General features: G+C 41.4%; 1 protein-coding gene across 1 annotated transcript in view; it reads left to right on the top strand.

The window, feature by feature from the left end:
- Window positions 1–14,793, top strand: part of LOC141095090 (uncharacterized) — a 616,558-nt gene that overhangs the window by 343,062 nt on the left and 258,703 nt on the right. The window contains exons 77-79 of the mRNA XM_073580971.1: window positions 4,918–4,989; window positions 7,513–7,548; window positions 13,742–13,801. Coding sequence (XP_073437072.1) covers window positions 4,918–4,989; window positions 7,513–7,548; window positions 13,742–13,801 — 168 coding nt within the window. The remainder of the gene's footprint in view (window positions 1–4,917; window positions 4,990–7,512; window positions 7,549–13,741; window positions 13,802–14,793) is intronic.

The following is a 14,793-nucleotide window of genomic DNA, read 5'->3' as shown; positions in this document are numbered from 1 at the left end:
AGAAATTAGAGAATGGACAGACACAGTGGTGAGACCATCAGATAAAGGAGGGAATACAGTGTTATTGCCGAGAGATATGTACCTAGCAGAAGCCCACCGACATCTATCAGATACAGTCACATATACGAAATTGATGGGGGATCCTACCCACAAATTCATAAAAGATTTGAGGTCTTTACTCAGGCAATACGTCATAAAAAATATTATTTCTGAAAAAAAGGCAGAAAAATTGTTGCCTGATTTTCCTACGCGTCCCCATTGGTACCATGTACCTAAGATACACAAATCCCTATCTTGTCCTCCAGGTCGCCCCATTGTTTCTGGGATAGGATCACTGACGGAGGCACTTTCACAATATGTAGATTGGCTATTACGGCCATTGCTTATTCAAATCCCTTCCTATATAAGAGACACTAAAGCTTTTCTAGAAGTAATACATGGGTTTGGGTGGCAACCTGGTTTCTTTTTAACATCAATAGATGTAGAAAGTCTCTATACAAGAATTCCTCAACAATTGGGAGTTGACACTATTAAGGAAATTTTAGGTACGACAGGGAAAGAGCAAGGTTTCATAGATTTCGTTTGTGATGCATTGAGTTTTATTCTAACACACAATGCTTTTACTTTTGATTCGAAATGGTATTGTCAAAATGTGGGAACTGCGATGGGCACGCCGGTATCTTGCACATTTGCGAACTTGTTCTTGGGAGCTTTTGAGGAGAAATACGTTTATAATATGCAGAGGTATTTCAGACATATCAGATTATACCTCAGATATGTGGACGACGTGTTCATAATCTGGGAGGGTACAAAAGAGACATTTGTTGAATTTGTTAACTATTTAAATGACATGAATCACATGAATATGGTGTTCACATATAATTTTGGAGGTACCAAATTGGAGTTTCTTGATGTCCTTTTGGAGATCAAGGATGATACTATATGTACATCGGTTTTTAGGAAACCTATAGCCACCAACTCCGTATTGCGGTTTGACAGTTATCACCCCACACATACTGTTAATTCATTACCACATAGTCAATTTTTACGAATATTTCGTGTCAATAATACAGTCGAGGGTCGGGAACGACAATATAGAGAATTACATGAGAGATTGAGACAACGAGGGTACCCTGACCATTTATTAGATACTACACTTCAAAAAGTGAAATCACAATGGGATGATAACAGGAGATGCATAATAAATCAACAGAGTAAAGAAAGTAAGAAAGAAAAAAGATTTACCTTTTGTTTTCGTTATGGCCCCATGGATAGACAAATCAGATCCGTAATAAGGAAACATTGGCATGTTTTGGAACAAGACAGGGAATTGATTGATATAGTGTCCAGAGGACCTTTGATTTCCAATAGACGCAGTACAAGGATTAGGGACGCTTTAGTCCAGAATCGTTTAATAACTCAACGTGACACATGGTTAAATCAAGGAATACCTAAAGGTAATTATAAATGTGGACAATGTCCCTATTGCAGGTATCATTGTACTGATCGTACACTGCAAATGGGTGCAGTTAGACATACGGTGTCCAGCTTTATTACATGCAAGACTGATCATGTGGTTTATGTTATTTTCTGTACATGTCGGTTTTTTTATATAGGAAAGACAATACGCCCGCTTTATGTTCGATTTCGGGAGCACTTCAAGTTGATAAAATCTGGGAAAGGAGTGCCACGTCTCATTGACCATGTCAGGACTGTACATGGGACGGATCCGGGTGTCCTTACTTTTGCGGGTATTGAAAAAGTGATGTTACCCCCCACAAGGGGGGAACTTGCATAAATTATTATTGCAGCGGGAATCGAAATGGATCATGGATACATGGGCGACGGGTCCCGCAGGTTTCAATGATAAAGTAGATATGGCCATTTTTTTATGATAACTGATTCATATAAATGTATTTTGCTTAATATTATGAGATTATAACACAAGAATCATGTTTGGGTGGTATATAAATTTATGACATTCGGCGTGGTATTTTGCTTGATAAAAAATTTATATAAAATTGGGGCAGTTTATTATTCGCTTAATTTTGTACTACATAGTTAAATTTGTCTTAATCCGTTTTGATCGTGAGAAAATAGTTTTTCTAGGACATTATCATAATATAAATGGCAAAAAGATAGGTGTCAGTGATTTTTACCCTGGTGACAGGAGCTACGGCATAGTTGCAATATATCACAATTATATTATATTTAATGGGAGCACATATTTGGTCCGGAATAGATTATCCAGAAGAGTTAACTTAATTATAGGGGTTAACCAGTAATACTGATAATGATTGAATTGTTCCTTGTAATTTTTGTAATTTTACATGTAAAGGTATTGTTCCCGCTGAGGCGGTAAATTGTATGTTTTTATATGTCTGCACGTACACTTGTCTGTTTCACTTGTTAGTTTTGTAGTGGCTGACAGGAGGAGTGATTGGTATGCATAAGTATCCGTCATTTCCTCCTGCACTTTGACCCGTGGAAGCGCTCGAGTAGCGTGAAACGGCCGTAGTCAGCCATTTGACACACTCTCCTTCACATCTCCGACGTGACATGTAATTCAGTGTCAATAAACATTCATCATTATCCCGCAGAGTACGACCTTTTTCTCTTGGAAACTTTACATTTTAGAGATAAGCCATTTATGAGGCACATATCGCCCATCGATTACACGACCCTTAGCCCTGCCATAATGTCTATAAATCAAACCTGACGGTGTCCTGGTGTTCAGTGTGAAAATCCAAAAGGATTCTCTATTAAACAACTTGCATTTGTGATTGCCTCCTCTCAAAGGTCTGTGAACTTTTTCTATAGCATTAAATCTAAAAGATTCAACACAACCTTTGTGATGTATTCAAAAATGCTTTGAAGCTGCAGATGGAGCAATAGCATTGTCACGCCGTCACTGTATACTCACCTGGCCTCTGCTCCCGCGCCGCAGTCCCCCGCCGTCCGACAGCCACGGCAGTCCCTTCTGACAGGTCCGCGGCCGACAGCGTCTCTGCATGCAATGAGCCATAGGCCGCGGCCGCGCCTCCCTTCGGTCACTTGTACTCCAGCAGTGCCCTGATCCGGAAGCACCGCCGGACCAATGCTGTCTCGCAGTCCAGTACACCGTGGTACCTGCTGCAGTCTCGCAGTCCTGTACGCAGTGGTTCCGGCTACAGTCCTACTCCAGTCCTGTCTCCAGTGTTCCTGCTATCCGTGGCCCGGCACTGCAATCCTACTTTGGTCCGACCTTCCACAGTCTCGTGCTCCTACTCCAGTCCGTTCTGAGCCACCCTGCTCGGTACCGGCTATCGTGGTACCTGAACCCCTGGGCCTGCTCCTAACGATCCCTGTATAGGGGTCGTCTCCACCTGGCTGCTCACCCGGGGTCCCTCGGTGCCACGGTCCAGAGGGTCCACTCCTAGAGATTTTCCTCACCTGACCAGCCGGAATAACAAGCATTCGGATTAACCGCATCATTTAAATGTCTCCTGATACGAACTTTGAGAGGGCATGTGGTGCAACCTATATATTGTAGCTTGCAAGTAATGCACTCTATTTGATAAATGACAAATGAGGTGTTACAATTAACATAATCTTTTATGTAAAAAACTGAGGAATCCTGAGCTGAAAATTTTTTTTTTTGTTTTTTTGTGCATACTTGCATGCTTTGAATATATTCCTATTGAATATACACAATCATAGCAGCAGTTTTAATAATAATATCTTAAAAGGACCATCAGTCCCAATGCATAAATGGACAACCAAACGGTGCTCAAGATAAAAAACTGGTGCGATCTCACCAACGTAAAGCTTCCTCCATTTCAATTATCTGGATGTTAGCCTGAATCCAAAATGGATGTCTCTTTTCCCTTCTTGGGTCAAGCAATCGGAAGTGAAGAAACATAAGAAAGAAAAAAAGGGGGAGTATTTTTTTATTGTTTTACCACTCCGAGTCATGCCCCTGCATTGCTGCCACACTAACAAGGGCAGTACCCTAGTATGGTCCTATAAATAAGTTACCCCCAGGGGTATGTAGCCTCCTTAACGCATTTCTCCCAATGTCTGGCATCAGGTAATGGAACCTGTAGGGCAAAACACAGAAGGTGATGGTAGGGTGAATTAACCTGGCATATTACATTTAAGTGGCAGACAGACCTGATACTACAACCTGCATATTTCTTTCATAGGCTATTTACGTGATTATCTGATATATATGCATTAATGTAGATCACACATTGCTTTCTTTACTGTTCCTATTTCTATGCTGTATTTAAAGGTAAACTACCTAATATATTTTTACAAGGAATGTGTGGCACTATTTAGTGCACTTTTCTTTAGGAAGCAGTTTTAATATTGGGCATTGTTGAAATACTGTATATCACCAATTTTTGGTGATTAATTAATTTATGCATATTTACTGAACGTGATGATCCTTTTCTCTTCTTGGGCTTTTTTACCCATCATTGGGCTGAACTTAGTTCATAGGCTTATTATATTTTTTTTATTTGTGGATTTGTGGAAGTTTGTTAGAACTCTATACATATGTATTTTTTATACAAGTCTAATAGAGCCTGAATCAAGTTAAGTATCAAAGGTGACTTTTCTACTGCTATTTGGTTCTACATGTGGTGTGTTCCCTTTAAAAAGTGGCTTATTTTGCATTTGTGTCCCTACATCACTTTTAATTACTTTTTTAACTAATATGCTTCAATAAATTTTGGACTTTCATGGCATTTGCTTCCATTTTGTTTTTGGTCCATGTAACGGGCAGCTCGTATGTAATGTTAAAATGTTCTTCAACCTTTTACTGGAATTCTTATTTCTTTTCCTAGCTTTTCCACATCTTATGTACCGCTACAAAATATATTACAGACATATTAGAAATCATGTCAATAATAGGATTAGTTTATTTTTCCACAGGGAGAAAGAGGAAAAAGGGGAAAGAATGGGAACAGTGGACCCCAAGGTGTTCCTGGACCAGTGGGAAAAGAGGTACAAATCGCAATACTTCATGTTCAAATATGATATTATCTGAAGACACAACCATTGATTTTAGAACTTGTCTGCCGTGATGTAGTTTTAATGTCATCTCTAGGGTGGAAGTGTCTTTTCTGTACTCATATTATGGTACTCTTTGTTGATGATCATAACATTTGCTTGACATAAAATTATAACTAATGAAGCAGTTGCACTTTACATATTCTAGCCATATTGACATTGGTTGCTGGACATCTACTAGGCTCAATGTACAGCTCCCACACCAATCAGTAAAGAACTGCCCTGTGTAGCCATGTTAATTAGTCTTGTGAGCCAAGTCTGTGGAGCCATGTGAATTAGTCTTGTGAGCCAAGTCTGTGTAGCCATGTGAATTAGTCTTGTGAGCCAATTCTGTGTAGCCATGTGAATTAGTCTTGTGAGCCAAGTCTGTGTAGCCATGTGAATTAGTCTTGTGAGCCAAGTCTGTGTAGCCATGTGAATTAGTCTTGTGAGCCAAGTCTGTGTAGCCATGTGAATTAGTCTTGTGAGACAAGTCTGTGTAGCCATGTGAATTAGTCTTGTGAGACAAGTCTGTGCAGCCATGTGAATTAGTCTTGTGAGCCAAGTCTGTGTCGCCATGTGAATTAGTCTTGTGAGACAAGTCTGTGTGGCCATGTGAATTAGTCTTGTGAGACAAGTCTGTGTGGCCATGTGAATTAGTCTTGTGAGACAAGTCTGTGTGGCCATGTGAATTAGTCTTGTGAGACAAGTCTGTGTGGCCATGTGAATTAGTCTTGTGAGACAAGTCTGTGTGGCCATGTGAATTAGTCTTGTGAGACAAGTCTGTGTGGCCATGTGAATTAGTCTTGTGAGACAAGTCTGTGTGGCCATGTGAATTAGTCTTGTGAGACAAGTCTGTGTAGCCATGTGAATTAGTCTTGTGAGACAAGTCTGTGCAGCCATGTGAATTAGTCTTGTGAGCCAAGTCTGTGTCGCCATGTGAATTAGTCTTGTGAGACAAGTCTGTGTGGCCATGTGAATTAGTCTTGTGAGACAAGTCTGTGTGGCCATGTGAATTAGTCTTGTGAGACAAGTCTGTGTGGCCATGTGAATTAGTCTTGTGAGACAAGTCTGTGTGGCCATGTGAATTAGTCTTGTGAGACAAGTCTGTGTGGCCATGTGAATTAGTCTTGTGAGACAAGTCTGTGTGGCCATGTGAATTAGTCTTGTGAGACAAGTCTGTGCGGCCATGTGAATTAGTCTTGTGAGACACATCTGTGCAGCCATGTGAATTAGTCTTGTGAGACAAGTCTGTGTGGCCATGTGAATTAGTCTTGTGAGACAAGTCTGTGTGGCCATGTGAATTAGTCTTGTGAGACAAGTCTGTGTAGCCATGTGAGTTAGCTTTTACACCAGCTGTTTTTCTGGCTGTCATTGAACCAAATGCAGAAGTAAATAAGTATATTTTTTATTTTTTTGGCTAAAAAAAGCTTCGTGTACAAGTCTAATGTTGGGTAGATCATGGCTAAGTTCACACTTTGTGTTTAGCTGCATTTTTTATGTAAATTTTCAGCTACGTTTTACAGTACCAGCAAAGTCTATGAGATTTCAGAAATCAGAAAAACAACTTGTTTTTTTGTTCTCAGCATTTTGTGCTTTGCTTCGTTTTTGCAGAATAGAGCATGTCAATTCTTTCAGCCTTTTTTCAGCCATTGAAAGTAATGGGTGGTGAAAAAACGCTGAAAAAACACAGGTTTTGCTGAGTTTTTTGTGCCAAAACCTGAAGTAGAATAAGATTTTTTTTTGTGCTAGTAAACTTTATTGGCATGCACAAGAAACAAATGTAGCATGACAAAAATTCAGCAAGCAAAACCTGCTTTTTTTTTCTTCAGCTTACTTACTGACAAGAGAACAGTTTTTGCTGCAGAAAAAAAGCAGCAGAAAAAAAGCAGCAAAAACACCCAGTGTGAACACAGCCTTAATGAGAACACAAGAATAATAATTAATGGTAACTTCTCGTATGTCTGCAGTGTGACTGTAATTCCCAGAACACAAACATTTCTACATTTATGTTGGCATCATATCCATGGAGCACATGCACCTGATTCTATAGGATTTCCGACCACTCTAGTTTATCCACAGAAATATTTGCGTGACTTGTCAGTAACTTACTGTCGTGCAACAATGTTGGATGCATGGCAGAATGGTATGTGATGGTCTGCAATGATGGCTCTGTGAAAAAAACGGATAGCACATACGGTAGATGTCACCTGTGTTCTATCTACAATGTGAGTTTGATGGGAAAGAGAAGATAAGATTTTTTTCATAAAAGAATTGATGCAGCAATGATTATAAAAACTGACACACATACCAAAAATGATTCCAGCACACTGAAAATAACAAAGGCCGTTTTAATTAAAAAAAGAAACTCGTGTTAAACCGGCCTTAAAATGACAGTAGCATAGTGATAACCAAGCAAGCAGTGTCATTAGCAGGGGTTGTGCATCCTAAAACCTGACAAATACGTCTCATTTTCAGGGAAAACAAGGAGCGCCTGGCACAAAGGGTGAGAAGGTCAGTATGTCCATTTATATAATATAATATAATGATAGAAAATAGTCTTGGGAGGAGATTTTTTAACCCCTTCACGACCTTTGAGGTATATGTATGTCAAAAGTCTCTGCCTTTGATGTGAGCTCCCACTCCGAGCCCACATCTTTCCCGGCAATCTGTTAACCTGTTAAATGCCACAGTCTCTGACTTCAGCATGTAACACGAATCACATGAAAAAATGAATAGTGTCATTCAAAAGTGCAACTCGGTCTGCAAAAAACAAGCCCTCATACTTCTATGTGGATGGAAAAGTAAAAAAAAGTTTTGAAGAAGGGGAGTAAAAAACAGACCAAAAAAAAAAAAAAGGAAAATCTCCCAGAGGTGAAGGGGGTAAAAGCAATTTTTGCTTTTGCCTGCATTATTGCATTAATATAATCTGTGTTGCATAATGTTTGACAAATCTGTGACAAGAGCAGTGTTAAAAAAAAGGTCACAAATATGCGTGCACAAACGGGGACAAAATAAGTGATTTTTTTATCCGAAAAACAGACACAAAACCTTTGATACATTTCACCACGGAACCTTAAGGGTATGTTGCCACGGTCAGTATTGGCAGCGCTTTGTACGCAGCTCCGTCCAAAGCGCTGCCTGCTTTTGTACGCAGTGATTCCGCTTGTGTTCATTGAACCATGTGGAATCACCGCGTCCTATACATAGGACGGTGTATTTATCTTGCAGAGACTGAGCGTCTCCGCAAGATAAATAGACATGCTGCCGTCTATAAAGAGGCACCGCATGTCCGGTTACGCAGGTCTGCTACCTGCGTCTTTGAACGCATAGTGGAGATGGGATTTCATAAAATCCCCTCCACTATGCTGTAACATCTGGACGCTGCAGATTGGAAGCTGCGTATACTAACCGTGGAAACATACCCTAAATGTCCCAGGAATTGTTGAGGAGGCCTTTTATAGTATAATGGGAGACATGGTGTTTGATTCATTATTGCGCTTTCACCTTTTTTCATCTAGTTTTTAGTATTTTGCACATTTGTTTGCTTGTGCCATATTCAGCTTTCTATGTGCACCCTTATTAAAGTCTAATTGCATGTGTTCATTAGATTGTTCACCATTGTGGGTGGGGTATAGGATTTTCAAATGTTTTCAGCTGATTCATCATTTGCAGCATTTTGAAAAGTGGTAACATTTGTTACACATGTACTCCAGTCTCCCCCTAGACTGAATTTATGTGCTTCAGAAGTTTTTGTGCAAATTTTTGCACTACTTTGCAAAACACGTGACTTTTTGTACTAAAAAGTCACAAAAAGGGTAAAAAACAAATCTTGACCATTGTTAATTTTCAGAAACATTTTCTAACTAGGTATGTCATTTTGAAAAAAATTGTCTCGTCGAATATCACCATCTGACTAAACCACTCTTGAGCACTAACCTTAACTCTCAGCAGCCCCTCCTACAGTTAACCCTCTATGAACATCCTATCAGGCCCACTAGAATACCCCCTCTAGTGGCCCGCAACATAATTACATCTACCCAGCTTATGGGGAGACTATGTACTAAGAGTGCCCTCCTCTAAAGTCCCAAGAAAGGATGCACTAACTTTTCCTAACTGAACATGTACAAAAGGCATATAACATGTGCAATACTATAATACAGGAATACCAGGCAATATATTACAGTTTTCTATAAAATGGTAACACATTCATGTGGCAATACCATAAGCAATGAACAGTAATACATAGTTATACATGCAGCAGTACCGCAGACAATTATCATAAAGCACATCTGTAAACATTAAGAACAGAGGAAAGGGGAGCATGAACGACATATCTCAACCCCTTACACCTCCTTTCCTTGAATTTGGTGATCCTCGACCAAGGTACAATGCAAAAAAACAATAATGATATTAAAAACTGCACGAAAACCGCAAGTCATTTGACTTAATATAAGCCGCATCCAGTACGCACCGCAGTCCATGATGCACAGGTGACAGTCCAAGTTCCCAGTCTTTTGTCCAGATTGCAAAGATAGGCAGTCCTAGGAGAGGTTCTCCCCTTCCCTTGAGGGAAGTACAGACCTTCCAGAGGTCTCTGGTAAAAGAGACAGTCTCTCCTATTTCCAGCAGAATGAAAAATAGGAAACAACAAAGAGTCCATAGGCTCGATTTCTTCTGCCTAGTTTTTAGTCCTCTAGGCCATCAATATGCACCGCTGACAATACTCATCTTCAGCGTTGCCAAAGAAAACTGAAAAACTTCTGCTCACCATAAGCGGGGGAAAATCCTTTTCCTAGGGCTATAGTGCCCACAGGGACGTGGAACAGTCCCAACAAAATGCAACAGGCATAATGATCCACAATTTTCAACCGCACGCACCGCGTGTCACTCCATCAGGTGTCATCCCTGCAGCCGCAGAGGATCTGGATGGTGCCACTACAGCACCGTCAGATCTTCGAGTGTCAGCCGATTATGGGGCCTGTACCGATTCTGGGAAAAGACCCATGTCGTCCTTGTCATAATGGGTAACCGCTACCACGTAATACACAGGTGGACAGTCTTCCTTAAAGAAGGAGACCGGGTCTCCCATGTTCAACAACTTCCTGAATTTGACAGACGTCACATTTACATAGACCTTGGCATCTGTCTCGTCCTCTCGAATAAAGCCGTAGCCCCGGTCAGTGTCGGTATACACCAGTGCGCCATCCTACCAGAGCGCCCCCCCGGCTGTCGTAGCTCTCTCCATACTTCCCGCTCTTGTTTTTTTTTATCAAGGACCGCCCCTTCCACCCAGGCAGCCTGCCAAGGCATGGGAAAGGGACTCTCTGCGGCCGGTTGGGTATGGATAGCCCCCAGAGCTGTAGCCGAATAGGAGGCCGATTGAACCTCCGATGGCTGGGTTGATGGAGCTGATTCTCCCATAGGAACGTGGGGGCAGACGGCGGGATCAGGGATGGAACTGTATGGAGAGGGCCTCCCTTCTGGGGTTGACGACAAGGGTGCACTCAACCGTTCCACTGGTGTAGAAGGTCACGGCTCCCAGGACCACTAGTTCCTCTCATGGGAATGCCTGAAAGTGTGGCGTTCGATTGGCTTACCGGTTCAGATGCAACTTCCGGTCGCGGTGCATCTTGAGCAACTATCAGCTCCAGTCCTCGCTGAATTAACAGGGGGTTCCGGTGCGCCTGATCCTCGGGACCGAGACTGCTCCGTTGGTTCCGCACCACCAGTATCCCACCTCCAGAAATATGGTGTCTCCGCCAGGTGGATGCTCTGGGGTCGAGGCAATTCTAAGGTTGGACAGGTGGGAGCCTCCGCTGGCTCCACGCTGACTGCTGGAGGCTGGATGCTCGCTCTCTTCTGCCACTACCTCCATTCAATATGGCCCATGCCTTGGCAGCTACATGTACACAAGTGCTACAAGATGGCGCTGCACAGCATCCTCTGGATTTTTCTTCAGGGTCTCGCCTGTCACTGGGTGGGACTGCCTCCAGCCGCTTCTCCCCTCCATTGATGATCAGTTGCAAGGGGCGAGGTCTCCTTCTCTTCATCCGCTCCCACCAGGGTCGGACCCAGGCATAATGACAGGCAAGTTTTGGCACCAAAAAGTGATGGCAACACCCACAAAGGACGCAGTTTTTGTTGTTTATTTCTTCTTCTCTGCCATTTCTCACCATTCTCACCGCCGCCATCTTGGTCATAGTGAAGGTGTTAGTTCTTCCTCTCCAGTCAATCAAATTCAATGCAGTAGTCAAGTTCGGTGTTGTAAAAAAATTAGTAGTAGACAAATTCAGTGTTTCTTCATCAAAAGCAACTTCTGACTGCTTCTTCTGGTCATCGTCCAGGGGCATAGCAGTCGCACATACATTCTCATCTTTTTTTCAGCAGTTTCTCCACATGGCAAGGTAACTGAATCCTGCCAAACTTCATCTCTCACGAGCTCATCACTTGCAGCATTCCCTCACTGCACGGTGTCGACATCCTGCCAACTACACCAAGTGTAAGGGAGGGACAGGACTGTAGTTGTGACTTGTATTACTGTAGCAGCTGTGTCCAGTCCTTCCCCTACATGAAATAGCACTCTTCTTCTCGGCATTCCTGCATCTCCAGATTCAGCTTCACCCAGGCACTTCCCAGGCCAAAATGGTCCCTCTTCTAGGCGACCCCCATCAATGGAGACACAGTCCGAGTCAACTTTAACACTTTCTTTACTTAGAATTTTACATGTTACAGCCACAGTTGGTACATTATAACAATGGCTTGCTTCCTCATCTTTCCATTGCTTGCTGTCCCTTCTGTGCAATACACGTCCGGACCGGACCATCCCAGACTGCATCCCAGTTCCTTCCTGGCCTGACCTTGCTATAATGACATTTCCTTCAGCCTGTTTCGCCCCAGACAGGAATTCTTCAGTCACTACATTTGGTGGCCCCTGGTAAAGCATCCGGCCTGTCTGTATCAAACTTATTGAAGCTCCAACTCACTTCATTTCCTTATTCCAGCCAATTTCTGCCCTAAAAGCGTTGACCCAGGCAATCAGAGGCCACATCTTCCTTTTCCTGTACTAGTCCACTCACAGTGGTTGTCGGTAACGTGGGCTATAACGACTTAACATTAAGTGGCTGCCGAGCTGTCCGGGCCTATAGCCCAAGTGGACACTTGGGTGCCCTGGCCCCGTCTGACCTAAACCACTTTTCAGCACTAACCTTAACTCTCAGCAGCCCCTCCTACAGTTAACCCTCTATGAACATCCTATCAGGCCCCACTAGTATACCACCTCTAGTGGCCCGCAACATAATTACATCTAGCCGGTTTATGGGGAGACTATGTACTAAGAGTGCCCTCCTCTAATGTCCCAAGAATGGATGCACTAACTGTCCCTAAATGTACATGTACAAAAGGCATATAACATCTGTAATACTATAATACAGGAATACCAGGCAATATATTACAGTTTTCTATAAAATGGTAACACATTCATGTGGCAATACTATAAACAATGAGCAGTTATACATAGTTATACATGTAGCAGTACCACAGACAATTATCATAAAACACATCTGTAAACATTAAGAACTGGAAGACAATCAGAGGGAAGGGGTGCATGAAAGACATTGTATCTCACCCCCTTACAACCCTCCCACTCAATACAGAGAATTTGTCACATGGAGTGCCTGCAGACATTTGACAGCCCCTTTAACAAATGATCACAAAATTCTCCAAAGAAAGAAAAGGAGATAGTATAAAAAGATGAGCATATCTTGCACCTGCATAACCTGCAAACCTTTGGACATAGCCAATACATATCAATAAGATCAGTATTTTCTATATCACATTTTGGACATTTTTAGAAGTACAAATAACTAATCGTAAACATAAAAAGAAATGAACAATGTTCTCTGTATATTATTCTAACATCATAATTTAATTAAGAATAACTTACAGATTTTTTTTAAGGAAATCTACCTCATCTGAGAGCAGCATGATGTAGAGGCCGGGATCACACCACTGTGTATGATGCAAGAAACTTGCACGAGTCTCTCGCATCAACACCCGGCGGCACTCAGGACCAGAGCTGTGGCTGCATGTATTTCTATGCAGCCGCAGAGTCTCTGGAATCAGATTCCAGGGATGTGTTGCTCAGTTTACTGGATGCAAACATTCTGACTCAATCAAAGTTTTTAGATTTAGCAGTGCAGCAGAGCTGAGGGAGCTAACCCCGCCCACGTCAGGCTCTCTGTGTACAAAGTCTATAGACAGTGAGTTGCTAATCACAGAGAGGGGCAGAGTCAGACTAGGGCTCATTCACTGCTTAGTCCGAGCAATGATAATCACCAAATGATTAATCCGCCATACCAAGTGAACAAGAGCACTCGATCGGACATGTTGATTTCAGTGTTTTAACCCCTATCTCATGCTGTCCTCAGATAACATATCAAAAACCTGCAGACAGATTCCCTCTAGTACTAATCCAAGTTTCATCCAATACGTCACCAAAGTCTTGTTCTTAATGAGCTCTAAAATTAAGTCTTGAAATTTTTTTTTTTTAGATATTTATATATTGTAATACTTGGCTGCGTCCTTTATGTATATAAAATGAACACAAGTTATGAACCTTTAGGTTTGAGACCAGGAAAGATACAACCAGGTAGAGCATAGTGCAGTCTATGCTAAATCATTTTTGTGTTTGTTTGTTTTTTTGAAGGGTGAAGGAGTTATCGGTGAGCCTGGTCCTAGAGGTCCACGTGGTTTTCCCGGTGTAAGAGTAAGTCATTGTTTTCGTTAGATAATAATGTAATGACAGATAATCACTTGTAAAGTCATAGCTTTTCAGTTAAAGTTTAGAACCAAATATGACATTTTAATATCTAAGGATTAATTTATAATTTATCTTGGCACTTTCACATCCAGCAGAGATAACAACTATTAAAACTGATAGATGCAGTTAAGTATTACACTTATGGTGAATTTGTGTTTCTCACAATCATGTTTGCCAGCATCATGTATTTTACCACTAGATGGAGCCAAATATGCACCTTTTACTATTACAGTATTTAAAATATTGTAGAATTTTCCTAATAATTGCAATTATGAGCCTTAAGTTATGCTGAAAAGTTCATGAAAAGTATATTAGGCATGCAGTACTACTCAATAAATATATCGCCAGTTTTGTTACCCAAAAACGTCTATATATATATATATATATATATATATATATATATATATATATATATATATATATATATATATATACACATCAAAAATTGAAAGCAGCACGCCTTGGAAAATTCAGTATAATGATGTTTAATTCAGCCCATTAGGCTATGTGCCCATATAGTGCGACGTTTCGGTCCAGAAAGGGTGCGGACCTTTCTCAAGCAGTATAATGTGACAAATGAGTGCCTTCTTATAGCACACAAATTATGCAGGTGTTTTGTGACAATTATACAATATATGATGCACAAAAATGAATCTCCAGCATTGTGATATATAATCATGAAGTGCTTGCTTAATACAAAGTGCCAAAGTGCATAACATGCTAAAAACAATATTCCCATATACATAAAAATCATGCACAGGAGATAATTACATATCAGCGGTAGCTGAAAACTTCATGTTAAAATGAGTATGACTCACCCCACTACCATTGAAAGAGCGCCAAACCCCAGCGTTCATACCAACACAGTGCGCAGGGCTGGAAGCTGTATGCGGTGTCTAATCCACTGCCGCTCATGCGCAATAGCACGTCATGACAAT

Source organism: Dendrobates tinctorius, unplaced genomic scaffold, assembly GCF_039654945.1.
Source record: "Dendrobates tinctorius isolate UK_male_01 unplaced genomic scaffold, ASM3965494v1 ptg000066l, whole genome shotgun sequence".
In the NCBI taxonomy this organism is placed as follows: domain Eukaryota; kingdom Metazoa; phylum Chordata; class Amphibia; order Anura; family Dendrobatidae; genus Dendrobates; species Dendrobates tinctorius.
This window is presented reverse-complemented; position numbering and strand designations above follow the sequence as displayed.